General features: G+C 42.1%; 2 protein-coding genes across 2 annotated transcripts; one reads left to right on the plus strand and one right to left on the minus strand.

Annotated features, from left to right (window-relative positions):
- The first annotated feature begins 1,852 nt into the window (after window positions 1-1,852).
- LOC142585198 (AP-4 complex subunit beta-1-like) lies at window positions 1,853-5,452 on the plus strand. Its single transcript, XM_075695760.1, has 3 exons — window positions 1,853-2,193; window positions 2,286-2,401; window positions 2,587-5,452. The coding sequence occupies exons 1-3, from the start codon at window positions 2,104-2,106 to the stop codon at window positions 3,971-3,973; spliced, it is 1,593 nt and encodes a 530-aa protein (XP_075551875.1). The 5' UTR covers window positions 1,853-2,103; the 3' UTR covers window positions 3,974-5,452.
- Window positions 4,033-27,849, minus strand: LOC142585197 (small ribosomal subunit protein mS39). Its single transcript, XM_075695759.1, has 26 exons — window positions 27,743-27,849; window positions 27,607-27,662; window positions 27,466-27,541; window positions 27,338-27,383; window positions 27,206-27,274; window positions 27,031-27,135; window positions 26,825-26,948; window positions 26,665-26,756; window positions 24,724-24,773; window positions 23,611-23,698; window positions 23,281-23,341; window positions 22,354-22,436; window positions 20,217-20,367; window positions 19,249-19,299; window positions 19,094-19,174; window positions 16,166-16,194; window positions 15,967-16,076; window positions 15,105-15,183; window positions 14,941-15,031; window positions 13,631-13,716; window positions 13,455-13,540; window positions 11,681-11,752; window positions 8,812-8,865; window positions 8,668-8,731; window positions 7,468-7,562; window positions 4,033-4,168 (listed from the first exon to the last, which is right to left on the minus strand). The coding sequence occupies exons 1-26, from the start codon at window positions 27,808-27,810 to the stop codon at window positions 4,099-4,101; spliced, it is 2,037 nt and encodes a 678-aa protein (XP_075551874.1). The 5' UTR covers window positions 27,811-27,849; the 3' UTR covers window positions 4,033-4,098.
- Window positions 27,850-27,908: the final 59 nt, after the last annotated feature.

The raw sequence follows: 27,908 nt of genomic DNA on the forward strand, positions 1-27,908 counted from the left end.
GCCTGTTCACTCCGATCCATGACGCCATGCTACTTGTCCGAAATTTCCATTGCCAAGGCTGGCGTGACGAAAGCGGTGACGTCAAAAACACCGCGGCTATCATTTACTCTGGCCGTGCTCGCAAGCTCACATAAACTGCGAACAGGACAAGCGCAAGTTTGAGGAAGCAATCCGGAACGAAGAACTAGCTCCCCAACTCTGGGCCGCCCAGCAGGTCCACGACGCCGCCAGGAAACTCAACCTCCCGGTTCCGTCGTGGGAGAGACCCACTCCATGAGAGCCCAAAGCTCTCGTGGCCTGCAGGACCTCGAATAAAGTTGATGTCCTTCCTTCCTTACTCAGGTGCATACACAATAGATTCTATGACAGTCAAGACAGTAGCATGACGTCATAAATAGGGAGCCAACAGGCCTTGTGCTATCTAGGTGATGTTGGTCATACCTGCGAACGGGCCAGAATACGTGAGGTGTGAAATTTGTGGAATGGTTCTTCCCCAACAAACCGGTGTTCACCACCTAACGAAATGAACAGGAACAAAAACTGACAGGAACACGCCGGGTGTCGTATAGCAAAGTGCCTGGTGTACTGCGCGGCACAAAATACCTGGTTGAAAGAAGCCTCCTCTTGATGTGAAGGCGGCAGGACGATATCTAGAAAAGTTTTGGGAGGGCAAGTGTAAAACACATTGAACGGCGCTTACCCATGGTCTCTCCATGTTTGGCAGTATAGTAAGCGTATGTAATGAAATGAATTTATGAATTTCTTATGAATTTCTTTACAGAGTTGAACTCATACGCATGTGAAGATCCTCGCGGAGAGAGGCTAATTGCGACCGCCTTCACTAATCGGCTGTCGAAGGCAGTCTCGGCATCAAACAAGTAATAAATTAAGCGTGAGATGGCGCGGTTTTGACGATGAAGTCAACGCGGGAACGAAATCTGCACTACAAAAAAGTTTGCTCCCTTTGGGACTTGTCTCGTCCTCAAACAATATGTCTTGCGTGCGTATCTTTCGACACATCATACTCGCAGTACTTTCAGGTTACAAAAGGTAAGCGCGTATCAGCGTTACATAGCGTTCTTAACGTGAAAGTAGCAAGCGCAGAAAGAAAGGAAGCGCGCGCAGGACGAAAACCGCCCAAACAACAACAGAAGAAGATGGCGAATGTTCGGGAACAAAATAGGGTCCACAGAGCGGTTTGTTTCATCTCTCAGACTCCCTTTTTTTTAATGTGGCGTCGTGCAGGTACAACCGCGTATTATCACCGCTACTCTACATTTGACGAGCACTCGGATGACTCGGTAGGTGCGATTTAAGCAAACCTTATAAAACTTTTCTGAAACGGAGTCTTAATTTGTGTGCGTTGTTTTTGCGCGTGAAATGTTAAACAATCACCTCACTCACATCATAAGGAACCAACAAACACTGACACCAAGGACAACATAGGGGAAATTACGTGTGCTTAATAAATGAAATAAGGAAACGATAAATTAATGAAAATTAAAGTGGATGAAAAAACAACTTGCCGCAGGTGGGAACCGAACCAACAACCTTCACATGTTGCTCTACCAAGCAAACTCTTTTTATTTTGTTCATAGAGGAAGGAAACACGATTTTGTTCACCACAAAGAAGCATGGTTGCAAGCAAACTCAGCTACTTGGTTCCTGAATCAAAGGAAGCGAATGCAGAAGCTATTATTCATGACCCTTTGTGTCCGTGCTACACGACTAAAATGAAAAACGTTCAGAAAAAATTAGGTTTTTGTAGACAGCGCCGCCGTCGAGAAAATGATACTCGGGTCGAACGGGACAGTTTGGCAAGCTCGTTTTGTGGATCGTTCCGAATCATGAATTTGAGCCATATTCCAGCCCTCTTTCAACGTTCAAACCTCGCGATATGAGAAGGCTCTATTTGCGGGCGCGCTCTGATCGCTAGCGAGATCATTCCGAACATGGCGGCGCCCATGTTATTGCTGACTTTCGCAGTACTTTCGCATACCGCGGAGTTTTGTTATGAGAAGGTTCTCTGAGGAGCTGCGTCCAACACTCATTCCGCGTAGCCTTATTGCAAAAAATACCAGCGCTAATGTGTAAGCAGTGAAGATGCAGACAGAGATCAGTCGCTTAGCTTCTCAATTAGACCAGTGCTGCGGTGTCAACGATGCCCGCTTCACGAGAAGTTTACTCAAGAAGGTAGGTAAGCTTGTAAGTTCAAGTACGGGCACCATTACAAATATTTGAAGTCACCGTTCTTGAAGCACAATGAGAATATGCTCGCTCTGCAGGTGTACTCTCTTATTGCAAGTGGCCACGACCTGTCGCCGTTAACGGGAAGACTCGTGAAACTTCTTTCTGCACAGGACATCCTGTCAAAGAAAGTAGGATGCCTTTACGTTTTAAGGTGAGTTGTGCGCGTTGCACCAAGCTTAATTTGCGTGCTTACGGTATTATGTGCGTGATCATGCACCGTCTGCAACATCGCAATTGTAACCTAGCCTCTTTAGCGGTTCATCCGTAGCACGAAATGCAATACTGTTATGCCGACATACATGGAACTTTCTCTTTTTTTTTTTGTCTCTGTTTCAGATGCAAACAAAGCGAGGAGGTTGGATTGCTTGCCGTCAACTGCCTTCTAAAGGACACCACAGACCCAAACCCCATATACCGCGGCCTTGCACTGAATACTCTCTTCAGCGTTCCACCTATAATGGAACAGGCCGTGCCGAGACTTGTAGCTGGACTTGAAGACGCGAGCGCTTACGTTCGCCGAGCGGCGGTGTCGTGCACTCTGAGTTTGTACCAGTGCCACGCAAACATCGTAGACGAGCTGGATCTGGCTGACAAGCTGTACGCCATGATAAGGGATCAAGATCCCATTGTCGTCGTACAATGTCTGCATGCTCTTGACGAGATCCTCCATGCCGAAGGTGGACTTGCCGTAAACAAGAAAATAGCGGCTTACCTTCTGAAGCAGCTTCCACTCTTCAGTAACTGGGATGCAATTGCCGTGTTTAGATACCTTAAAAAATACGAGCCCAAAACGGAAGAAGAGGCACTCATGTTTGTCAATGCCCTTGATCCCTACCTAACGTCGAACAGCATTGCCGTACAACTCGGTGCCTTTGAACTGTTTGTTCAAGCGACCCACAGTATGTTAACTCACTTGCAAATGGAGGGTGTTTCACAGGTGTGGTCAAAGCTTTCAACCAGCCTTGGCTTTTGCGAGCATGAAATGACATGGACAGTCCTCGAGTGGGTGGAGAAATTTGTGCAACTGTATCCCGATATTTTTAGGCCACACTTCGTGAAATTTTATGCATGGTTTTCTGATCCTCCTGCACTCAAGGTGAAGAAGATGAAGATACTGAAGTGCCTGGTGCATGAGAGTAATCTGCTTGAAATATGCAATGAACTCCTTGGTTTCTGCAATGACCGAAATAGCGTTGTTCACAGATGCGCCTTGCAGCTCATGGCTTCCCTTGCCAACAAACACAGCGAAGCAAGGAAGCTGCTAATATCCAAGATGCTGCCTTTGTTGAATGTCACCAATGAAGTGTTAGTGACGGATGTCCTGGGAGCTCTGTGCGCATTAAGTTTCGACAAGTCCGAAGATAGCAGAAGGGTGCTAGACAGCATTGTTAAAAGGAAATGGACATGTGATAGTGCTGAATTCAAGTGTAATCTTATCAATATAGTCTCTACTCATGGTCTCCATTTTGAACCTTCTGTGTACATTCTTGAAGACTACATTGAGGATATAAAAGATGAGGAGGAAAGCGTCAAACAGCATCTGTTAACTGCCACACTGAGACTGTTCTTTGCAAGGCCGTGTGAAGTCCAAGACCTGCTGGGCAGAGTGTTGGACGTGCTGTGTGAAGACAACAACCCTTTTCTTCAGGCTCAGTCCAGGTGTTACTATGAACTTTTGCTTCACAATCCTGAACTGCTAAAGAACATTATTCTTTCATCTTGACAGAGGATGACTCTGTCAGTAGAACAAAGAACTTATAATGGGATTTGCCTTTGTAGTGATGCAGGGTGAAAATGAGCCATCTTTAATTTTTCTAGCGTTATAATACAGATCAAATGAACAATGTCTCAATCTCCTTTGCCACTGTCTTCAGAAGAGCCGAGCACAGTTGTGTCCAGTAGCACTTTCAGTTTTTCCCTGGTGTAGAAAGAAAGGAAAAGAAAAGCATAGTTGAAGTCCCTTTTTTATATCAATACTTTCTGACCCGACTTACTTTTACTATAGTGGATATTGTATGTGGTTTGATGACCTATATCTTTTTTGAGCTTATCACTGCCTTTCTAACAATCAATAATTCACTTTGCTGTCTGCACTATGCAGTAATGCATTCAGCAACTTGTTCATAGACCTAGGAGCACGAGAAGTTGTTATTTGTGAACCCAGACTTTAAAGAAGTGTGTTCTGCAAGCCGATTAGTCTGATGTCTTCATGTGTATACGAAGTTTGTTTGCCGATGCTTCTTTCGTCAGTTTTGGGTTATTCATGATGTATGTCATTGCTCCTCTCAGTTTGCTAAAGTTGCTTCCATGTGTGCCAATTTTGTAGATAACAGCTATTTTTATTTATACTGGATTAGCAAGGGAAGTATAAACGCCTAGGACTTCATCTTCTAAGTCTCGAAGGACAAGTAAATAAACATGCATTACACAAGGTTTCAAGCTCCAGATGCTAACAAGCCAGTAGCAAACTTGGTCCTTAAATTATGCCGGACTGACCGCACACATTGCAATATTCTGAGCAGGGATTACTGATACTGTTCACATGCTCCGCTTACCAGAGAATCAAGTTTACAAGGTTTCATGTTCGTGCCATGCAGCTCAAGACATTTGTAATCTATGCGAATGATTTTTTTTTTTCAAGGAGCATTCTGAGTCTGCAATTTTCGTAACTTCACGTGCCTTTACTCTAACGCACCAAACTAGTGTCACAATGCATGGCTGACATACCACCACCAAGAAATTCCCCTGAATGTTGCCCAATGCTGCCTACCGCAGGTTTCATTATATCAGAGATTTGACATTTCCAGAGTCTGAACGTTTTCTTTTCCTCTACATGACATAGATAGTTACGCATTGTATAACATTTACATATATAACTTGTTCACACAGTTTAGTCATAGCCCATTAGACAAAATCATGTGATTCACATTCAAACACAGGGTCTCTCTTTGTTCTTGACATATACTTGAGAAGCCAGGGCCATTCAATTGCATTTTCCCTCAGTTTTCTGCTGTATCTAATATTTCAAGTGCTAGTCTAATTCGATTAGAACTCGACTACCTGCTTCTGAATTCTGTCTGAATTAAATTTTATTGCAAATGATCGTAGACAGCTGGAAAAGCCAGGCTTCCTGAGCAATGCAGTGCTTTATTACATTGCTTCCCCTAAGGTGAAGATAAAAGGAACTGTTCTTTCTTCCATATTTTTCTTCTTTCAGTTTCATGTGTCAATGTGCACAGATGGTGATGTGAAGTATTTGAAAACTTTGAAAATATTTGGATTTGCAAATAGTGATTAATTGATTTGTTATTCTCAACTTTCGAATATTCACACACCCCTAAAGTAGTCTTAGTGATGTACACTTGCGCAAGAGATTCACAGAAATGATCTTGCAAGGTTAAAACTGTCTTCTCAAGCACTCTAACCATTCTTTGCAACTAAAAACAAGAAGGTCACCATGGTAGAAAGTTTGCCGAGATGGGAGCAAGTTACAAAAAAGCAAGCGTGCTGTTTGTGGAAATGCACACTTGTTGCTATGGCATAGAATGCCACTGAAGAATTATCTCCTTTTGTCAAGCTTTCTCTTATGCACCTATATCATCCTTCTCATATTTTGACTTTCTCTGTAGAATAGTTCAGGGGCTGGAAATGCTGCAAGGTAGTTGAACTGTGTTAACCTTAATCCTTCCTTTTTTGGTATTGATCAACACTTTGTTACTTTTTTTTTGTCAGAAAGTAATGAATTAAAATACGACGAAATCATGCACTGCTGCTGCACGCTCCTCCATAGGTTTCTGGGAAACCTGCCTGGCTACAGTGCTGCTTGTAATTTGAGCTTCAACATTGAACATTTCACAACCAATGTTTACGCAGGTTTTTAAGCATACAAAGGTACAGACATTAACAGTGATGCCTGAACACAAATAAACCAGAAAATTCACTTTTGTAGACTTAATGGGAAACAACTAGTGAAGTGTTCAACAAAATTTGGAGGACGCTTAAGCTTTGCCTTTAAGAGGAAGCTTTAGCTCGGGCCCAACTCCGACGCGGCCTATTCAAATACATGTAAAACGCAAAACGTTTTTATGAGGTAACCCGTGGACCGATTTTAATAAAATTTGTTGCATTTGAAAGAGAAAGTTGAATTCTAGTGACTGTTGGAAGCGGAATTTCTATTTAGGGCTTGAATTTTCTTAAAACGATTTTCAAATATTTGACCGTTTGAAAAAAATGGTAGCACAATTTTTAAAAATTAATAGCTCTGTATCAAAAACAGATATCACGGGTCTGTGAACGGCATCCATTAGATCAATGAAAGCGGACAAATTCTATATGTCATTTTACATCTTACGTGAATTTGTTACGTTGTTTACAAGGGTTCTGCAAAAGCTGTATTTCCATCTTACTAAATTTTTTGAGATTCATGTGTAATATATCAATTTTGTCCGCTTTGGATGTACTATTAGATGCATTTCACAGAATTGTATTATCGTTTTTATTTTAGGAGTTACGGAGTTGTAAACTTGACAGTTTCATTTTTTGAAAATTTCGGATTTTCGCTAGTTTTTAATAAAAGATTGACGACCTAACTCAAAAATTCGAAACCAACAGTCACTAGACTTTAAGTTTTTCTTTTAAATGCAACAAACCTCGTCAAAATTGGTGCAGTGGTTGCCGAGAAAAACGAATTCTCTTTTTACATGTATTTAGATAGGAGCACCCGAGCTAAAGCTTCCTCTTAATAGTGGAACACGATAGCGTTCAAAGACCCCTTGCTGCTTTTCATGCTTCCCGGCAACTGCAGCTTATGCAACCGTAACGTTTACCAGGAAACGCTGGCTGCAAACACTATGCACGAAGGCGAGCTTTCTGGTAGAAACACGGCTTCTTGTGTGGGTTGATCTCCTGTTATTGTTTTGCACTTTTGATATTTCACTCTGAGAAGAGCTAACATAAAGGACATGCGCTGTTGGTGTTTTTTCCATAACATTTGTTTGTGGGCTGCCGTTCTCATAACTCCGAGAAATAACTTTGTAAAGAATGAAAGACATGGTAAGGGCAACTTTGGTGGGTATGCGTGGTTCAAAATTTGGTTTGAAATTCTTTTTGCCGAGGTGATGCGGGATGCCAACGCGGAATGCCGGCGCGGGACGCCGACGCCAATGCCGGATTTTCTGCAACACGGGCTCCTTAACGCTATCGCGTTAAAATGCTTACTTGAGCTTATCAGAGAGCTTGTTGAAGTTCTCTCCCTGTCGCAGGTGCTCTCCAACTTCTGTAAAGCCAATCTCAGCAGCATATCTTGCGCAGAACTGTTGGGGAGAAATGGTTACAAATTTCACCATGGTAGCCAAGTGCAGAAAGTGCATAATTCAATTAAGTTAACAATTTTCGCTGCATTAAATCTGATGCTTATGCCATGAACTTACTCACACACCTGCTTTAGCTTCCATTTGGACATAGCAGTCTCTCCATCAAGAAGTCACAAAGACTGCAAAACTACTGTGGTATTGCTGACGTCACTGCCTCTGTTACGCCAGTTGCATTGCCTCAATTGCATTTTACTGTGCAGATAGTTCCCCGGAAGTAACAGCTGCTGAAAGTCTTTGCTAATGAAACAAAACATGAGAAAATATAGAGGATCTTAAGCTTCCAGATATAATTTGCAGAGTATTGCCCATTTGTGGTTATTTACTTATCTCTAAACAGAAACACAGCTTGATCCCCATTGCTTTGTTCCATAGGGGGTGGTTTCTGCGTTGTGCGCATAGCCTTTTGTTTACTTAACCATGTCATATTGTAATGAAGTTTTGCATACTGTATGAGCTCTTAACAGTGTGCAATTTATTTAAATGTGTTTAAAATATTTATCGTACATGGGTACTTTTAACCCAGTAATGCCAGTTCCACGGCAGTACAGGGCATTCCAAACACAGTTCCATGTCATGGAAAATTGGAACAAATTGTACAGATTTATTTCTGGCTATGCAGAGTACACTTGTACAAAAAGAAAAATGCAATGTAATTTGAGTTAAACATAATTGGTGTAGTAATTGATTAGTAATTTGTTTATTGAACTGTCTACACTTAAAACTCAACCGCAGCATATCAAAAACTCAAATATGGGCTTTGCATGAAGTTTTGCAGGTTTAAATTAGCATCTCAAGGTATCAAACTCAGCATAGCATATCTGATGCATTGGGCATTACAGAGTTAAATAAAAACAAACTTTCACAAACACACATGCAAAAAAAGGGTATGGAATGCAAGAGCTCGGAATGAGGTGTCAATTGCTTGAAAACACCACCTTTTGCAGGTACATTTCTGCCTCCTTAACAGAGCGAGATGAGTTATTGTACGATACTTACTGGAAAAGGTTAATACATGAGATGGCATTTACAAGAAAAGCTAACTTACAAATGCTTTTTCCTCATCTTTGTTGTTGAGGGCTGCTTGGGAGAAATTCTTCAAGCACTCTTGACTAGATGACATGAAAGAAAGAAAAAAAAGAAAGGCAAATTGTGAGAGTACATACTGACCACTCAGTGTTTGCCAGCTCACCTTGGGTAGCCCAGTATCCTATGTTGTTCACGGTCTAACTTTTGCATGACAGCCCTGCAACAGTCAGGCAAAAAATAACAAATGCAGATGTGCATGCAGACTGCTTTGGTTACGGCTAACAGGTGCTGCTGCCACTCCCAAATTTCTGGCACTGTAGCCAGTGGCACGAACTTTAAGGGACGCTAAAGAGGCACCCCAAATTAGCTTAGAGTGATAAAGTACTATTCTCTCAAAACTCTATTTTCTGCTAGCAGGTTGATTACTAGTTGGTTATTGGAAGAGAAAATGAAAGTCTGAGTTCCAATGTTTTAATTTGTTGCTGGAACCCCCAACACTAATGTGAAATCACAAGTTTCCAAATTTCTTTAATTTGCGCCATTGTGGCTCAGTAAACTTGCCGAGTTCGTTCTTCAGCTCTTTTAGAATACAGTGGAGTCCATCTCACTGATCAATTAGCTACGCTTAAGCAGATGCTTTCGCAGTCTAAGTCATCACGATGAGCTGGTGCAGGAACTTAAAAGGTGGCAATGACACCTTTAAGGGCTGTCGTTTACGGATAGGAAAAATGGTGGCATTATTTATGAACATTGCTGGCAGTTCTGAACATGCTACTTCAGTTATGCCTCTGCCTCCGAACGATATCAACAAATATGTATTCCCCATTTATTTCAAAATATATGTGCTTGTTCTGGTAATATTCTAATTGGCACAGTCACACATGTTCGAAAGATTTCCAGATTCTATTCAAGTAGTCACAGGTGAATCTGTACACAATGATGGTCAAGGTGCCTCTGCAGCTTTTTTTCTGCCCTTCGACTCAAGTACGATGTATAGTATTTCACATATGCACCCCATCCAGCCTTGTCAACAACTGTGGAGCTAGCAGTGATTAATGTTGCACTGAAATGCGTGCAAGAGGAGTTAACTGCATTGAAGAGTGCCATCTTTACGGACTCCCATGCTGCCCTTAGCAGATTACAACACAGTCAGATTGATTGTCCAGTTGGGTGCAGCATTACTGACTCTGCCAACAAAAATTGCATCACGTGGGGTATCTCTCGTTGCCCAATGGATTCCTTCATACGTAGGGATTGCTCGAAATGAAGAGGCTGATCAGCTGGCTTCAACTTGCGCTCATAACAAGTGTGTCGACCCAGAAATTTTGTACAATCTTGATGACACTCGTCTGGTGATTCATCACCACCTACTCAAGTGGCATCCAGACTATCGCATCGCAAATGGAATGTTCCCGCCCTGTCCTAGCAGTCGAGGTTTGCCTCGTCACACTAGAGCACAACTACTCAAGCGAAAGGTTGGCTGTGTGAACGTATGCGACTGTGCATATTGACAAGGACGTGTGGCAAGTCCATTGTGTACGTCTTGTGGTTGCTGCGAGACACTTGAGCACCTTATATTGGAGTCCCCCCCTTTCATTGTGCAGCGCACGTCGCTAGTGAGAGACTGCGGTGTATGACACTTGACGAATGTTTGTACCCCAGTGGATGACCGTCTCAACACGATCAGGCTCATCATATTCTCCTTAATCTTCTAGAAGTAACAAACTTGGGTTCGTGTTTGTAGCTTATTTCTGTTTTTCAAATGAGGAAAGCTGAGACACTATTTTTTGCTATACATATTAACATTCTTTAGTAGCGTGCCATATTGTGCATGACCTGTACTGTGTGTGTTCTGCTTTATTCTTTGAAATTTGTCACCTTGCTCTTTCTTTCCTCTTTCCTTCCCTTCTTCCTATCTTTCATTTCTATGTTCGTGTCTGCTCCTTTCTGAAGAGTAGGCAGGCGTTGTGCCCCTTCTGGCGGCAGTTGCCGGCCTCCTCCTCATGTTCCCTTTCCTGTCAAATGTATATGTTATCAAAACTACTACTACCACTACTACTACTACTAATAATAATAAGAATTTGCCACCCACCATTCATATCCATGTCTTTTCTGGCTTACCGAGCTTCTTCTCATAGTAAGAGTAATATTTTTACAGGGGTAATTCACTAATGCAGCTGCAATTATTTTTCTCTTCAGTGTCTCTTTCATGCTTTTGCAGAATGCCAAGTGTGCCCTCGTATGACTGTTCTGCCTTTCCTAAACCCCCAGCTTTGGAAAGCACAGTCACAAAGCTTTTAAATGACCAGCTCAAGGTGGCAGTAGCTCAAGGCTGTAGAAGTTGAAATATTAAAGCCAGCTAATAACCGATGCAAAAAAGATTGTCATCCACTTATGTAGGTATGTAGTAGAGCGCTTTCTCCTTTGCTACAGTCAGCTGTATGGAAATTTTTCCCAGTGTGCCACATTCTACATCTCACAGGGATCCACAGAAACTGATTGGTTTAACTCGAGTACAGTGTTCAATAGACACTGCTTTTAAGCACAAAGGTGGGACAATTGGCCAGGCTAGACAAGCTTGAGTTCTGTTTATTGTTTGATTCTGCAAAACTCTGCCTCCATGATTATGCCATTGCATGATAAACATTAGTTTATGGTGTTCTGTCTAGTCTAGTCATTTGACTCACCTTTGTTCTGGAAAGCACTATGTGCTTCCCATGCTTTGGGCCTTCAAACAATTTGGCCTTGTACTGCCATCTACTTGGTTAGTCTGTACAGCAGAATGAATGCACTGAAAAGGTGGCCATCTAACATCCATTCCCTTGACCAGAACGAACTTGAAAAATATATATACATGTACTGGAAAGCTTTCTTTAAGAGGAGACGTAAATGGCTCCCTTTGTAGTCTTCTTCTATAGGTCAACAGAAAAATTTTCTTTGTGCAAAACCTCCTTTGCCTCGCCGATTTTTGCACAGCTATTTTCTCAGTACAAGATGATGTTTACGCAAATCCATGTGTACAAGATACTCACCAAGCATCGGGCAGCCTGTCCCTCGTGTTCAAGAACACTGTCATCATGTCCCCAAACATTTGTCCTGTCCACCTGCATGGCAGAAAAAAACCATTAAAGATTTGCATTTCTCCACAGATTACAGAGGTTTTTAACGAGGGGACTAGTTCCAGGTGGCATGACCACCCTTGTCAGTACATAGATGTCGCCCCTCAGTGATGTTCCTTGGCGTTTACACAGCTGCAGTTTTTCTGCCAGTCACATTAGTCATTTACTTGCAAGTGGTATAGGGGGGGGGGGGGGGCATTTCCCAAGCAACCCATCTAATATGGGTGTCCCACGATGCACTTTTGATCGTGGTCTAATTATGTGATCACGGCTGATTACTTTGCATAAGCGACTAAAGCAAGCTAATCTCAGTTATGAACTTCGATGCTGATCAAGGTCCATCACGATCGAAAGTGTACCGGGCAACTGGGGTATAAAAAAATGTTGTGGCATTGAAACGCACTCATTACAATAAGCTGTTGCTAATGCTGAAAGTTGAGGAAACACCCTAAGGAAAAGGATGTTGACGAACAAGGGTGGAATAATTAACCGTTAGGGTGTCAAGTGCTTTTCTGAAGTTCAAAAAATTCAGTTTCTGTCAAAGTAACACATTAGTGGGCTTTAAATTCAAGGGCCATTTATTAGCAATATATTGCTGAACATATTACACTTTTTTAAATCTGGAAATTGAAACAAAAATTGACATATTAATTATTTTAGTTAGACTAATACTGCAACATGACCTTTTCACTGCATTTACTGTCACCTGAAGCCACCTAGTAATCATTAATGAAGTCCTCTGCACCAGAGTTTGTTAGAAGTTCTTCAATTATTGCATTAAAAAAATGTGTGGGCCTTTTGCACTCGTCCATCATGTTGGGAAAACGAGAGACGCAGGCAGCACCAACAGTCTTTGTTGGTGCTGCCAGCTTTGTTGCACAATCTGTTTGCTTTGACGGCTTGCCCAGTTTACATTGATGGTGACAAGGTCAGTGGTACCCATCAACATACACAGCAGCGTGAATACCAAACATTGGTGCATCATGACTATCTTAACCAATATGAATGTCATGTCAACAGGTATTTGCTGAATTCACCTATCGTGAAAAACCTGGAAGTTTGAATCACCTAGAAATCCCTCTTTGACTTGTTTAAATGAAGTGGCCTCAAAATGCTTTTAGAACATAATATAGCCTACCTGAGCATTTGGATCTGTATAAACTTGAACCTTCGGTGGCCCAACTTTAAATTATTGCAAGTCTACTGTATAACAAGGTATACATGCTGCACAAGAAGCTGTCCTTATCAGTTCAGTACATTTGGGTAATGTAGAGAGCAGGAAGACCGCGAAAAATTGACAGCAATGGTGTTGAGTTACCACATTTTTGCACAAATATAAGCCAGCAATAAGAAATCCCTGTAGAAATGAAAGGAAAAGAAATCCAACCACGTGACCAATGCAAATGACCACCATAGAGCTGTACTTTAAATCTTTACATCATAAAAAAAGCCCTGCACATTTATCAGTACCGAAAATTAGCAAAAATTCAGAAACCATTTTGTTACATTCCTTCTTCATCACTCTCAACACTGCCCTCTGTTCGAGCAGCAAAAGTTGCATGCAACACGTACCCTCTCTTTGTACTTCAGCTTCTAGAATTTCTATTCTGTGGAGCAGGCATAGCCTCGAATGTGCTGCCCCCCAAAAACGTAAATTTAAGTCAATGTGCCCCCCTATGTCACTTACTCAATGGACTGGAGCCGCCGCCTTGGTTGTGGTGTGTCACACCGTTCATTGATGTCAACCGCAATCATGGCCAACTGTTTCTGGATCTGGCACAGAAAAGATGGTCATTGTTCATTTGGTTAAATGATTTTTAATGGGAAACAATAAGGAAACAAAATATGTTTACAAAAGCTTACATCTTCTGGTCGCTTTGCCTTGGCCATTACAGAAAGCATAGCTTTGACAACATTTGTTCTTTCATGGTGGTTGAAGAGGACGATATCTGGATTAGATGGAGAAGCACATCACATGCTTGTTAGTTTGGCAATGCCAATCAATGTTATTTAGCAAGCAGATAAGCAGTAGGCTTCAAGCGCCGACGGCACTGAAATTTTATGCTCAGACCGTTACATGGAATGGAACCCTTTTGCACGTTATTCTATCTCTGTATCTTAGAGAAGCATCAACAAAAATTTGTACTTGCTGAGTGCTTAGCATAACAAGAATGCTATTGCTAATATAACTGCACACATTATAGAATTCCAGAATGCACATTGCAGTGTTTCTATGATACAGTGTTTTTCTCTTAAACAATTAGTTCCTAAAATGAGGCACTCTATGCAATGCTGTAAAGGCTAACACAACTGCAGAGGTTAAGGCAGACTAATCATATTAGCTATGTGGTCTCAACAAATGGTAATATCATCAGGAGCAATGTTCATACCTCTGCGAGCCGGTCTATGCAAGTTTTTTAGCCTGCTAAATATGTCAAAAATACCTACAGTGCGCACAATGATAACTGCAGCATAATGCTGTTACTATAGACTTTGCTGTTTTCAACAGCTCCGGAAACCATAGCTCCATTGAGTTAATGTAGAAAATTGGGGAATTCATTGTTGTAGCTCATGTTCAGCAAACAGTAGATTTATTATGAAAAAAAAAAGCACTACCAAAACCTTAATTGAAATGTTCGTTAACCCTTTTTTATGGATGAAGAGCCCAGCTTGCGACTTCTTTCTTGCTGTGATGTATAGAGAATGAGTCAAACCTGCTAATTTTTTCATAGAAAGCTTTATGATAAGAGAATGTTAAAAATATTTATTGCGAATTCTTCCTGTTTTCTAGCAGTACTAGAAAAGTAAAGGCATTTCAAGCACTGGTTCAGAAAGATGCACTACACTCCTGGGTGCACATAATGGCACGGTTGATTTGGCACACAACTAATTCTTAAATGGACTGTGCTGCCAACTCAGCTAGAAAGTGCTACAAATGAAATTTTTGCGCAAGAGATGCCACAAGGGTAGGTCAAGCTACTTTAGTGCAGTGTGAAGTTTTGCGTGGAGGCTGTAGGTGTGACAATATATAACCCAGAGTCACGTGTCACTGCTGGCATTTGGTTTGCAGAGGTGAAACTGAGGTTTGTGGACATGGCGTGTTTTAGTACAGAGCAATAGCATCAGCACTGACTTCAGTCACAACAGGTGGAAATTCCATATGGAGCCCTTACCTGTCCACAACTGCGGCACATAATGGATTGCGTCGTTCAGGTCGACAGCCTCTATAATCTCGCACACAACGCTTGGCTCGGGCGTGTAGATCTGCAAGCGATAACTTTTAGGAGTCTTGCTTATCTCTCAAAAGCCAAATTACAACAAACAGACTCCTACTTACATTGGGGACGTACTTGTTGTACATGTCAAAAAAGACATCAATGTTCTCCGTGGAGCAAAGCAGCTTGAAGAAGTTCTGGCTGTAATACAATTAGACAGATGCTGGTCAGACATACTGTGCAAATTATCAACTTGCTATACATGTATAGACAGGTTATGTGTTTGTAGTGTTGTAATGCATAGTATAGAGGAGAGGCTAGTTTGATTTTGCAGAAAGCTATATTAAAGAAAGAAACATATCCGGTTTTACGTGCCAAAACCATGATCTGATTATGAAGCAAGCCGTAGTGGGGGACAAAAAAATAATTTGTACCACCTGAGCTTCTTTAATGTGCACCTAAATCTATGCACATGGGTGTTTCTACATTTCGCCTCCACTGAAATGCGGCTGCCATGGCCAGGATTCAATCCCGTGACCTCGTGCTTAGCAGCCCAACACCATAGCTACTAAGCAACTATGACAGGTTATGAAAAAAAGAAAAGAAAAAAGAGAAAAATACACATAAATACTCTTAGACTTTGGTTAATTTTTTTACCTAGTGCTTTGAGCAATAGCCTAATTTACAACAGAGAATGTCTGAAAACTTGGCACTTGGGTACTGAAGTTATATATATCAAGAGAATTCAAGCCAGTAGAGCTTGCAATTGTGGTAACCACTCCCGTAAGTCTGAACATGTGTATTACTTTTGTCCACACATGTGTGTGTGTGTGTGTGTGTGTGTGTGTGTGTGTGTATATATATATATATATATATATATATATATATATATATATATGGTAGTGCTGATGCACTTTCGCAACATCATGCTCTTTAGCCTGTCTGCAATGTCTCGAAAATTGATATTTTTTAATGCTTGCTTACTAGTATATTGACTCCTTGAAAGAATCTCCAATCATATTGTAGTTAGTGCCATAGTTCAGCAGCTCGTGCACCTTGTAAGCCAGCTCTTTGTCGAGCAGATGGTTGTGACACTGAAAGATAAGCGGTTGCTTGTAAAACAAGCAGCATTAAACTGCAGGAAATTGGTATGTGTGTGAGGATTGAGATTACTAGTACTCACCACATCCATTGCACTCACAAAGAAGAAAACTGAAATTGCAAATGTAAAAGGAAAAGGAGTGAGGCCATTGCAGGACTCAAGCTAACACCGTTTCAAGCTGGGGAAAACAGGGGGAAGGCAGGAGATGGAAATTCAAGGTGATGAGCAAAACAAGAACAAGGTGAAAGCGGGAGCCAACGTTTCGACAAGTGGACTTGTCTTCTTCAAGGCCTTGAAAAAGACAAGTCCACTTGTCGAAATGTTGGCTCCCGCTTTCACCTTGTTCTCATTTTGCTTGCCGTCTCAAGCTATCGCATAATCGCCTACTTATATTTTGTGTGCATGAAGAGATGTGAGCTCGGCATGCTGTACAGGGGGATTAAAATGAAATGCAAATGCTGGAGCATGTGGTGTAAAAATATTGCCTTACTCTCGAACCGAGGGTTCCAAAAGGTTAGGCGCTAGTGTGGCAAGGCCCTTCGGCTATATGCTTCTCATGTGCGCAACTTTTGAAACTTGCAGGTAGAGAGCGTAGTAATGCTCTCAGACTACACGCCTGGGTGCTTGCATTTCTTTTTTAATCCCCCTGTAGATATCATATTAAAGTGCAGATACATTCCCAGACAAAGATCAACATAATGAACAGGGGTTGATGAACTACTGGATATAGCAAAGTAGCAAACGTAAAACTTTTCTCACCAATATTGGTGTGCAACGGACGTATGCTTATTACAAATACTGAATCTAATAAAGGTACCTATTTTCGTGTTGAATGAGAATTCATCATAAAGAGTTTGAACTGTACCTACATGCATTTGAAATCTATTTTCACTGTTTTAAGCTGCATGACGAAAGAGCATCAAGAGAGAATAAAGTCACAAATCACAAACAAGCAACATACAAACATACACAAGAAAGCCCTGCATACAACAGACTGTCTGAGCCATAAATAAGGCAAAAAAAGAAGTCTTGTGGGATAATTTTTCTCTCCACAATAAACTTCATTATTTCATTAGTAGTAGAGGCCATGGCTGCTGCTTGACATGTCACGACTTGCTTGTGCAACACACGCAACTGCTGTCATAAGTAGCATTGTTTCTCATAGTGTTTGCTCTGTAATTGGATATACGACATCAATCAACTAGCTGAATGAAATATTTTAATGAAACAAACAATATGACAATATCCTATTTTACGTACAATGACCACAGATGAGAAAATGGAAAAGTCATCCTTCACTAAATCACTTAGTGAGGCAGGTGCTGGTACTACACAACATTGAACCAGAAAACCAGACTGCCAGGTGACTCATTGTAATTTCATCAAATGAAACAGCTCGGACAGAGACAAGGACAATGTCCTGTTGCTTGTCTCATCACTAAAAGGTAATCTTCCGACTTACCCAGCTTTCAGTTTTATACTGAATTCACTGTGCAGCACAGAAAACACAAGACAAGCAGACAGAGGTGACAACACACAGTACCTCTCCTGTTTGTCTTGTGTTTTATGCACTGATCAGCGAATTTTGCCACACCAACAATCTCAAGTATACCTACCCTCGTGATCTATACTGAACTATATTTCTAGCAAGCAGACTCTTATCTGTGTGATACACACTTATATTTTTGTGCTATAACCCTAACCTGAAATTTCAAAAATTTTAAGAGTGTAGTCAGCGTGCAGGTTATAGTAAATTTTGCACTGAGGTGCTGCTTTGTGGCAGCATGTGCCATGCTGTTGTGCTTTCGCTAGTTAGAGTTTTGTTATTGTCCAGAGCACCACTTTCTCCCCACACCCACGTGTTGAAGCTCCCTTTTTCTCTCTTTTACGGTCATCCATTCTATTCTTTTCGAGTTGCCATTTTTCATTTTAGTTGTGTTAGTAGTTAGTGAATAGCCCTGGCGGACCAAATCTCAGATTACAATTAGCTGCACTTGATGGTGGTGCTTTACAGCACAACAGAAGCTGAAAGGTATCAGCGCCACCAAAGAGGTGTAGAACAGAGCCACAAGCCGAAAAAGGATGTCGACAAGTTGTGACAGGTGTGACTTGTGACGACTAAACATTCAAAGCATCTCTATGTGTGGATAGAAGAGCCAAACTGTTTTCACAAAGACGAACATCTTTGCATGCAGTTATGTATTTGTGAGTTATATGCGTGGCTTTTTCTTTCTGAGGCGTTGTAATTGATGTGTGAGTTACATGCAGAAAAATATGGTGATGTCAGTGTTTATCGGTGTCTGATCTTTCTTTGTCTTCCTCGTCTTCTTCCATGCTGTGTTTGACGAAGTCAACTCTGGGATCTGCTCAGCATGACTAGAAAGGCTGGTTAGTTTGGCATGTTTGAGCAGCACACTAAGAAACAATGAAGATCAACATATAAAACAGGTGTCTGAGTGCTCCCTAGATACTATGTTTTGCATTTTCGTGTCTGCTGTTTCTTAGCACATGCCTGCTCAACTAGGACTTCCTTCAACAACTCATGAAATGTATACAGATGTTGACACTTATTTCTGTTGCTGTTTCGGACAACCTTGTGCAACTGCTAATAGAAATACACTTTTCACAACATTACAGGAACAGAACACAGTAGCCAGAAAGCTTAAGCAAACATGCTGAACATGCTACTACTATTAGCATCACAGTGACTGAGCTTTAGCGACATCATAAGCAAGAAAATGTACGAGTGATGATAAACACATCATTTGAATTATACTTTATAATGTTGTGTACTTTACACTTTAGACAATTGATCTTGCTGTGTTACTGTACTTTGGCATGAGTGAACATGGCCATTCTGTTTGTGAAAGACAAGTGTGTGTTACAATGTGAAATTGACAGTGAGTGATTTTGCTCAAGCATTTTTCTGTGGCTGAACAAAGGGTTGTTGACTGAGACAAAAAGTGACAGACACATATATGCAGTTATATGACTGAGCGCTTTACGAACCATCTTTGGGATCTCTCATCTCAAAGGACTTGTTCTCAATCTCCTTCATGATGCTGTGTAGGATAGTGCTCGGTGCACCTCCTGAAATAAAACAAACACCAGATGGAGCTCATTTCCTGCAGCAAAGTGGCTTCACAAGCAGAACGACGACTCACGAGTTTTGCAGAAAATGACGAGCAGGTAGTAGTAGCTGGCAAGGCTTGGTTCTGAAAGAAATTTAACAACACTACAGTTAGCGTTCTGCATACAGCGCGTGCTTTCACTATGTGTTTCACTGTAACGACACTTGCATTGGCCAATAGTAAGGGCGGACATAGAAGATGACTTCATGAAATAGATCATTTCTGTTTGCTCTACGGGTCCCACAATCTTGAGATGTAATGTGGACTTTTTCTCAATGTTGTGGATCGTGATGTTTGCTTCATGCATCTGTGTGACAGGCGAACATGTCTGCAGGACTGCTTTGCAGTTTGACAGATGAAAATTATCAGTAATAGGATGCACTGAAGTGTAAAGCTAGAGGATGGCAGCATTACAGGCCCTGATGGTAATACAGCTAAACCTCGATATAACGAAATGCTCGATATAATGAAGTATTTAACCTTTCATAACATCTTGTCTATAGAACACCGTATATTTAGAACCTTAATATAACGAAATGTGTTTCCATGCAATTTCAATATAATGAAATTTCGCTTCCACTGCAAAGGAATGTCGAAACAATAAATGGGAACTTCCGTGGACGCAGATTGTCAAAGTGATTGAAATACAAGGGGCTGCTTGCAGACGTACTTCTCAAATCACGTGCGGCGTGACAAGAGCGACCGCCAAAGGAGAGCCGCATCATGTTCCGTGTGAAGTGCGATAAGATCCTATCGTGCCGCACACACTTTGTGCTTTAGGTAAGAGTAGAAGTGTGCGAGGGTGGGACATGAAAGATGGTGCCTTCACAAGTGCCACCGTCCTGAGCGAGCGAAGGGAAAGAGGGGATGGGAGCTTGCTCGTGGTGACGCGATCAAGCGCGCGCGAAGTGCGGACAGTGGAGGACAGTGGCGTTGACAGGTATGCATTATTTATCCAGCAAGAAGTCTTTTTTACGGGACACTTATGGAATGCTACGCACCAATGCCAAGGTGCTTCATTTCGGAGAAGACCTGCAGGGCGTATTTTCTCGCAGATGGGGATGCCCCAAACCGCGACACAATTTCAAGGACGGTGTTCATGGTGGTGATGTTAGGCTTGAGACGATTCCTCTCGATACCTTGCATGATCTCCTGCATACAATGTTAGACAAACGAGTACACAGGATGAAGATAAAGATACACACACAAACATGCTGACTAAAGGTATTTCTTTGTACAATTAGACAACTTGAGTCATGCGAAAAAGTCCATGCTTCCGCCACTGTATTTACCGTAAGTGAAAATTGAGCTCATGACCGGACTAAGAGCAACTGGGTTTTTCTACTTGTACATTGCAGTATATCAGGAGCCAATTTTTTGCCACAGGGGCCTCTTTTTTTACCTTCTCTACTGCATCTTTTCTGCCATTCTTTAGATATTTGTGCAATTACAATAGAACCTTGTCAGTATATTTTCAGTTCTTGCAATTTTTTTTCTAGTTTCTGGATGTTGCATTACACTTTCACAGAGTTCCTATACAAGGTCTGTAGATTATTCACTTTTGCATGTGCTATTCTATTCTTTTGTTTTTGTGCATGTAGAATGTGTCAGTGCTGTTTTACAGTCTTTAAGGCACAGAGCAATTGAAGTGCATAACAACAAACATTCTACAGAGCAGCTATTCTTTGTCATCTTTGTGCCTGAAGTCTCCGAGGTCTTGGGGCCTTAATGATGTTAACGTTATGGCAGTGTTTCAAAGCTAATTTCCCATTCATAATCTATGTTTCACTGGTAATCTAGCAAATCTATTTCGGCCTTAAAGAATTACGATGTAAACACTGTGGGCAAACACATACACAGCAAGGAACTGTCAAGGACTCGGCACATAAATATCATGGCACACTGCCTATAGGAACTTCTTCCTTGAAATTTATGCGACACCTGCCATGATTGTTCAATATTATCAGTATACTCAGTACACTCAGATACTGTATTCTGCTGAGTACAAAGTCACAGGTTTCATTTTTGTCTCTGGGGCTTTATGTTGATTGAAGAAGAACGAAAATAAATGGTGTGCGATTTCAGTGCATACTAAAGAACTCTGGGTGATAAAAGAAATCTACTGACGATTACGATACTCCCTATTGCAAAATTTGAGTGTAGCTCTATAGGTGTTTTCATTTCGTGATACAGTAGCTGGCGAGAACAATCTGTATCATGCGGCATGTTACAAATGGAGCAAAGTGTGGCGTGACTGCTTCGCTAATCGGGAGATCATGAGGGGCAGCGCGCAGCTGATGCATGGGTGTGATTCACAGCAGCCACCGCAGACAGACATTAGCTTATGTAGCGCTTTGGTGAACAGACGACGTGTAGAGTGCCTCGATGTGTGTGCCCCCCCTGTGAACAGGCAAGTGAGCACATCGAGGCACCCTAAGGACACCCGCTACTCTGGCGCCATCTCGTAGCCATCGTAGCTATAGTACGTCTCATGTAGCACTATGCTTTTCTTCTCATGCCTTTTGCCATACCCTCCTCCTCCATTTTCCATCTCATGGTTCCGTGCGCCCTCCTCCTCCGCTTTCCTCCTCGCACTATATTCACTCTCACTGTTTTTCATCGCTCGCTGTGCTCGTTCGCTCGGTTACGAGGTATGACGCCAAGGCTCGTCGCAGGAACAGGCACCTAAGAGCTGCGCTCTAAAAATTACTTAGTGCTGGCAACATGCTGTGCACTGCCATAAAGCCACACTCGACGAGTTAACTTTGCACATAATCCACAGTCCTGCTTTGTACTTCAATTTCCAAAACAATGATTTGGGTTATATAAGTGAAAATATGGCCTATCCTTACGTAATTACAAATAAATCAGGGGTAGTATTCTCGAATGATCACTTTCAGGTTACTTTCATTACTATGCAACAACTAATGCCTAGTGCTGTGTCTCGTCTCAGCAAGGGGTATCCTGCAAATGCATTCAAGAGCTATGCAATGTCACAAAAAGTACAGATGGGAAGTAAGTCAATGTAGTTTTTTCAAGTGCACTTCCACTGGCATGGCCAATTAATTGCACATTTAAAGCGAAATACCTGAAAGATGCGACCTCAGAAATCCCAAAGTGCTAGAACACAGTTCTCACCCTTGCCAGCTCCCACCGGCTGTCATAGCTTTCTCTGAGGAATGGCACCACACTTAGGAGACTGTTGTACACATCAAGTGGAGCTGCAATGTGAAGAAAAACACGTCAGGAAAGGTTAAGTAATGCTCATGATTAAATTTTCACATATCTGTGTTCCTGCTTCCCTTCACCTGTTACCACTTGAGACCTGTTTAGTTTTTAAGGCTTGCACAACCAGTCAGCTTCATTAAGTTGTGTGCCAGCAGTTCAACTCATAAAGGCCTGTGAAATCACGCTAGGTTATACATGCCTTGATGAAAACTTTCATGCGTACGGGCTGCAAACCAGATGGCACACACTAAATCTTTTGGGGCCATGTCCTGCTGAATTGCCTCACGACATCACACCAACGTTTGTTCCTTGACAACTGAAATAGAAATATTTGCTGGCAACATCACACTTACTACTCTGGTATGTTTATGCACAGCACACATTTAGTGGCAGTGGCATCAGTCTTATAGGTCTTATAAAAGCCGGGAGTTCGCAGAATGTCAACATCAGGAATGCTTTAGGAACTCTATATCCAGCCCTCAGGACAAAAATTTATCTGTTGTGCGGCCTTTAACCATACCAACATCAAGCAAAGCTTGACTTGTGATGACAGTAACTCCTGCAAAACATGTAGTTGTTCGGCATTTAGTCTTGCAAGTGCAGAGGCCAAGACACTTTTCTAGAATGTGCTCCTGATGGCCAAAGCAGCTGTCAAAGCATCAGGCGACGAGCAGGGCAACAGAAGATAAGGCATCCTGTAAATGTAGCCATGCATGGTCCCATTCAGCCAGTTTCATCACTGTCACCAGTGCAGTCTGGAGCGCATGCCTCGTGCATCCTAGGCAAGTATCTTGACCGCTTAGCAATATTTTCAATGATGAAAGCAAAGGTGCTCACGTGTCATTCCTTTGGAGACCATTTCCTGAAACAACTCGTAGGCCTTGTCGACATGGTAGTGCTGTGAACGCAAAAGATGAAGCAAGCTTTCAAAATTAACTTGCGGTTTCATATCAAAGCTTGACAAGACAACACTGAAGTAGGACATGAACAGTGTTGTAAATAATGCCATAAGCCTGCAGTGTTGTGCAATGGAATAACTATCACATGTATTACAGGTCTGGCACACGTGTCCTACAGGTCCAGGAATAAAGAAATGATTTGCCTTTTCAGAGTGGCCATCACACATTTGGAGCCAGTTACCTCTTTCAAGTTTATCATACAACCCACCTTTGCCATTCCTTGGATCAAAGCAGCATAGGCTCTCCCGTCTTTGTTCTCAATGCTGTCAAAAACCTGTTCAGCTAGGCCACCATCTCTGAAGAGAGAGCAGGCAAAACAAGTTGAGTGTGTGTGCCTCCTACATGCATGTTCCTTGAACAATTGTTGTCACTTGTTTCACAGAATCAGAATGATATGTGGAAAGCAAAACTTGCCTCGCCTGCACGGCCACTGTCACTCATTGTCATGTTGGAGTGATGGTGAACAAAATGCTGCCAAATGCGTCAGTTAAGAATATGACTCTTTATTGGGCAAACTTGTGTCCAGGAAGAGAAGCAACATTCAAATCGTAAAACAACAGCAAGCACAGTGGTTGGTCATTGACTCTTATCTTATGGGTGCAGTTCGTTCGCTATATATGCATGTCTAGCCTTACATTCTAGCATCACTGCTGGTGCTTGCTTACATTTGAGAATGAAAATTATTTGAGATGTGTGAGCTATATAACTGGCGACAATGTTGAAGGAATTTCGGATACAGTAAGCACGTCTTGCTCTGAGAGACAACTTGATAAGAGTGATAATCCAGTGAAAACGAACACTGGCAAAAGGTAAAACAATGATCTGTGGCAATATGCATGCACATACAAATGGCATCCAGTGTCTCAGAGGCCTGCACACCAATTGTTTTCCAGTTACTGTCTGTCCCTAAAAGCCATTACAAGTGAGCTTGCACATGCTTCAAGCCAGTGGATTCCATCCATCAAACCTCTCTTCTGTGCCTTTCTCCATGCAACATATTTCATAGCCTGCTCTCATCTGAATCAACAAATAGTTTCTTGCCCTTGGCAACACTAGCTCGTAGACCAGGCATGACACAGTGTTTTAGCAGGTATCCAATGAATAACTGTGTAAACAAAAGTCACTTGTACGTCAAAGAAGGGGAACCAAACTTAACAGACCACCGCAGGTATGAAAAACCTTAAGTGCTGCTAGAAAGACTGGAGGGGAAAGTGCAGGGCTTTGCATGAATACTTCAGCGCACCTCTCAATTTCATGTGGTGTACTTGTCATTGCAAACAAAATCTGTGTTTTTCATAGCTTATGTGGACTTAAGACTTACTTCCATGACTTCCTTGTCTCCCTGGGGGCCATCTGACGTTGCCATCTTTCCTGTAAGACAAACATAGCAGTGATGTGTGATGCTCTCTTAGGACACAATAACAGTACAAATACATAAATTATGCACCAGGAAGTAATAAATCGAGAATACAGCCCTTGTTTCCACTCTGCTTAGCGCATTTTAATGAAACCTATTTTCATTCTAATGAACCTAAGATGGAAATGTGCTTGTTTGTTTTCTCTGCATTCAGGAGAGGCCAGTTCTCGTGAAAGACTGTCAGCTATACTTAGTGCACTGCAATGGCACTGAAAATAGTTAAATTATGGGGTTTTACGTGCCAAAACCACTTTCTGATTATGAGGCATGCTGTAGTGGAGGACTCCTGAAATTTCGACCACCTGGGGTTCTTTAACGTGCAACTAAATATGAGTGCACGGGTGCTTTTCGCACTTCGCCCCCATCGAAATGTGGCTGCCGTGGCTGGGATTTGATCCCGCGACCTCGTGCTCAGCAGCCCAACACCATAGCCACTGAGCAACCACGGTGGGTTTGAAAATAGTTACGTCAGTTTTATTTCACTGCTACAACTGTTGCAAGTTCAACGTACTGAAAGCCAGGCTTTTATACTTCTAAGTTCCCGATATATCTGTAAAACACGAAGCAAGAATTTTGTGTGCAAAATTTCAGTTCTGTGAACCACTTTCAGCACAAGTTTTGCCACACACCCAAGACCATAAAAGCCATCAGCTCAAAAATCATATGAAATTGTGGTGCTCAACCTCCTAAAGTGACACATAGGCTATCAGAGATGCCATAGACATCAAATTAATTTTGAGCACCTGGGGTCCTTTGACACGCACGTAAATTTTGGCACACAAGCATGTTTGCATTTGCCTTCATCAGAATGCTGCTGCCACGGCCAGGAATTGAAGCCGTGACCTTGTGCTTGTGCAGCACATTAGCATAGCCATTGCGGCAAGTAGCTGCCAATTGCTGCAACTTTTGGTGGAATGAGTAAATTCACAATATTCGCTGCATAGCCTGTCATGTGACCGTTCACCAGCTCTGTTTTGGTCATCTTTTCTTTTGTACATTCATATATGATGACAAGAATCAAGCTCTCAAAAACATTTCATTGGAAGTGCACAGAGAATACCAATAAGAACTATTAGTGAAGCCGTGAACATGGCTGGCTATTGACGATAATGTACAGATTGCGGTCACTGATCACTGTAATGGCTGACCAAAATGTGCTTTTTTTTTTACATGAAGGGAAAGAGGATAGCAAGAAACAGCACAAACAAGCAGATCTTGATATGACGCTTGTGCAGTGCCTGCACTGTCCTGTCGGGTTCTGGTTATTTTCTCAGGCCACTATTGTTACGGGTGTCTTTTGGTCAATTCTGCTACTGCCTACCTTTAGTCAAGAGTGTCTATGTAATGGCTATGGCAATGGTGTCCCCAGCCTTTGTACTGAGTCGCCACTGCTTCTGCATGACGGGGACAAATGAGTTGTGATCTGTAACACAAGACTTTAATAACTGCACTGCACCGTTGCACCACAAGTATTCAAGAGCCGGCTTCCTGATCATGACAACACTGGTTGTCATCCCAGGATCTTCCACATCAAAACTGAAGCCAACTGAATTCTAAGTTGCCTTGCAGATAAGCACAGCAGTGATGCAGTGAGAAACTATTGGCACTGTGATGCCTGTGGAAGAAATGCGTATGTCCTGCAACTGGCTCATGAGGCTTGATGTTCCAAACCAATATGGGAACAAAGAGAGGCATTGTAGCGGGGGCATGAGAATTAATTTTGACCATCTGAGGGTTCTGCCATGGCATTTCTCCATTACGTGCACTTTAAGTGCAGTATGTAACAATTCACAAGCTGTTCAAGCTGAACAAAGTCTGCCTGAACTGTGCGATTCTTTTGCTCACCTCCGTGAAGTCTTCATCAAGTGGTTGCTTACAGTTGTAGAAGCACAGCAACTCCAGAAACGACTGCAGGACATCTTGGGAGACTGCTGTGCCTGCAGGGATCAACATTGCTGCTTCGTACAACTTGGTTTTTAATGAGGATGTATAATTCTGCAGGTACCTTTTGTTTTGAGGTTTTGGTACACAATGACAGCGCTGTCGAGATCGACATTTTCAATACAGGCTGCGAGGTCGCTCTCTTCAACCTCGGTCTCAGCAGTGTACTTCTTTTTTGGGTTAAATGCCTGCATCGAGAGACACGACACGATCAAGTTTCGCTCACGTCATATGCTATGCGTATCCTTAAGGAAGTAAACTGATCCGTACCTCGACATTAGGTTGGGCAGGATTGTGGATGAAGCTGTCTGGATACTTGTCTAGAAAATACTTTGCCGCTTTCCGACCCGATTCTTTCGCAAGTGCGTACGTCCTCTGAAAAGAAGAGGTGTTTAGTACGGATATCAAGCACAAAAGCGAACGCAAATATGCGTTACGCTCAAACCTTGGCCACATTGCTTGCTGGGATGAAGAACGGGTCGTCGTGATACTTGTAATGAGGTGCCGTGAAATCCTGAAATAGGTTTATCAAAAGTCTACTTTCCGTCGTGACAAACGAAAGAGACGGTTATGTTACCCGCTGTACTGTAGACGCAAGTGCCTTCAGTATATCTGTCGGACCCCTGTGAGGTAACATGTGCCACCTTACAACTCTGCCGATCAAACGTGCGTTACTCAATACAGGAACATCGTTTCTATAGATACCTGTGGATTCTCTTTGGAATTACGATTGTCTGCTTTTCCGAACCATCTGTTGACACATCACCGCTTATGAGTGTCTCTGCAAGAAAGTAGGCGAACAGTATTTACCAAATATTAATTTCAGCGTGCTTTATTATTACTCACCTGCAGACGATGTACTAGGTGCCGTTTGCGTAGATGCGAATCTTGTGGGCAAGTGACTGAAAGACAATGCGAAACGGTGAGTGTAGGAAGAATTCGATAGTCCACCAGGGCAGTGATCGGTTAAATGTGTCCTTACCGTGCAACATACAGCAGTTTCTTGGTGTTGGCATACTCGCGGCATGTAAGCGCTGTGCGGGCAGCCATGCTTTCGCTTTGCGATGTCGATGGCGTTACAACTTACCTTAAGAAGCAAAGTTGCGTAGTTCTCGAAAAAAAAAATGAATAATGTATATCTCTATTAG

This window comes from Dermacentor variabilis, chromosome 6 (assembly GCF_050947875.1).
Source record: "Dermacentor variabilis isolate Ectoservices chromosome 6, ASM5094787v1, whole genome shotgun sequence".
Lineage (NCBI taxonomy): Eukaryota > Metazoa > Arthropoda > Arachnida > Ixodida > Ixodidae > Dermacentor > Dermacentor variabilis.

Bases quoted from the DNA above. Each gene is read 5' to 3' on its own strand.
- LOC142585197 (XM_075695759.1), bottom strand. From the start codon at position 27,810: ATGGCTGCCCGCACAGCGCTTACATGCCGCGAGTATGCCAACACCAAG. The intron at 27,663-27,742 runs GTAAGGACACAT...ATTGTCTTTCAG, and splicing joins AAACTGCTGTATGTTGCACG to TCACTTGCCCACAAGATTCG. The intron at 15,184-15,966 runs GTAAGCAAGCAT...ATTGTATTACAG, and splicing joins TTCAAGGAGTCAATATACTA to CCAGAACTTCTTCAAGCTGC.
- LOC142585198 (XM_075695760.1), top strand. From the start codon at position 2,104: ATGCAGACAGAGATCAGTCGCTTAGCTTCTCAATTAGACCAGTGCTGC. The intron at 2,194-2,285 runs GTAGGTAAGCTT...CTCGCTCTGCAG, and splicing joins CGAGAAGTTTACTCAAGAAG to GTGTACTCTCTTATTGCAAG. The intron at 2,402-2,586 runs GTGAGTTGTGCG...TCTCTGTTTCAG, and splicing joins GGATGCCTTTACGTTTTAAG to ATGCAAACAAAGCGAGGAGG.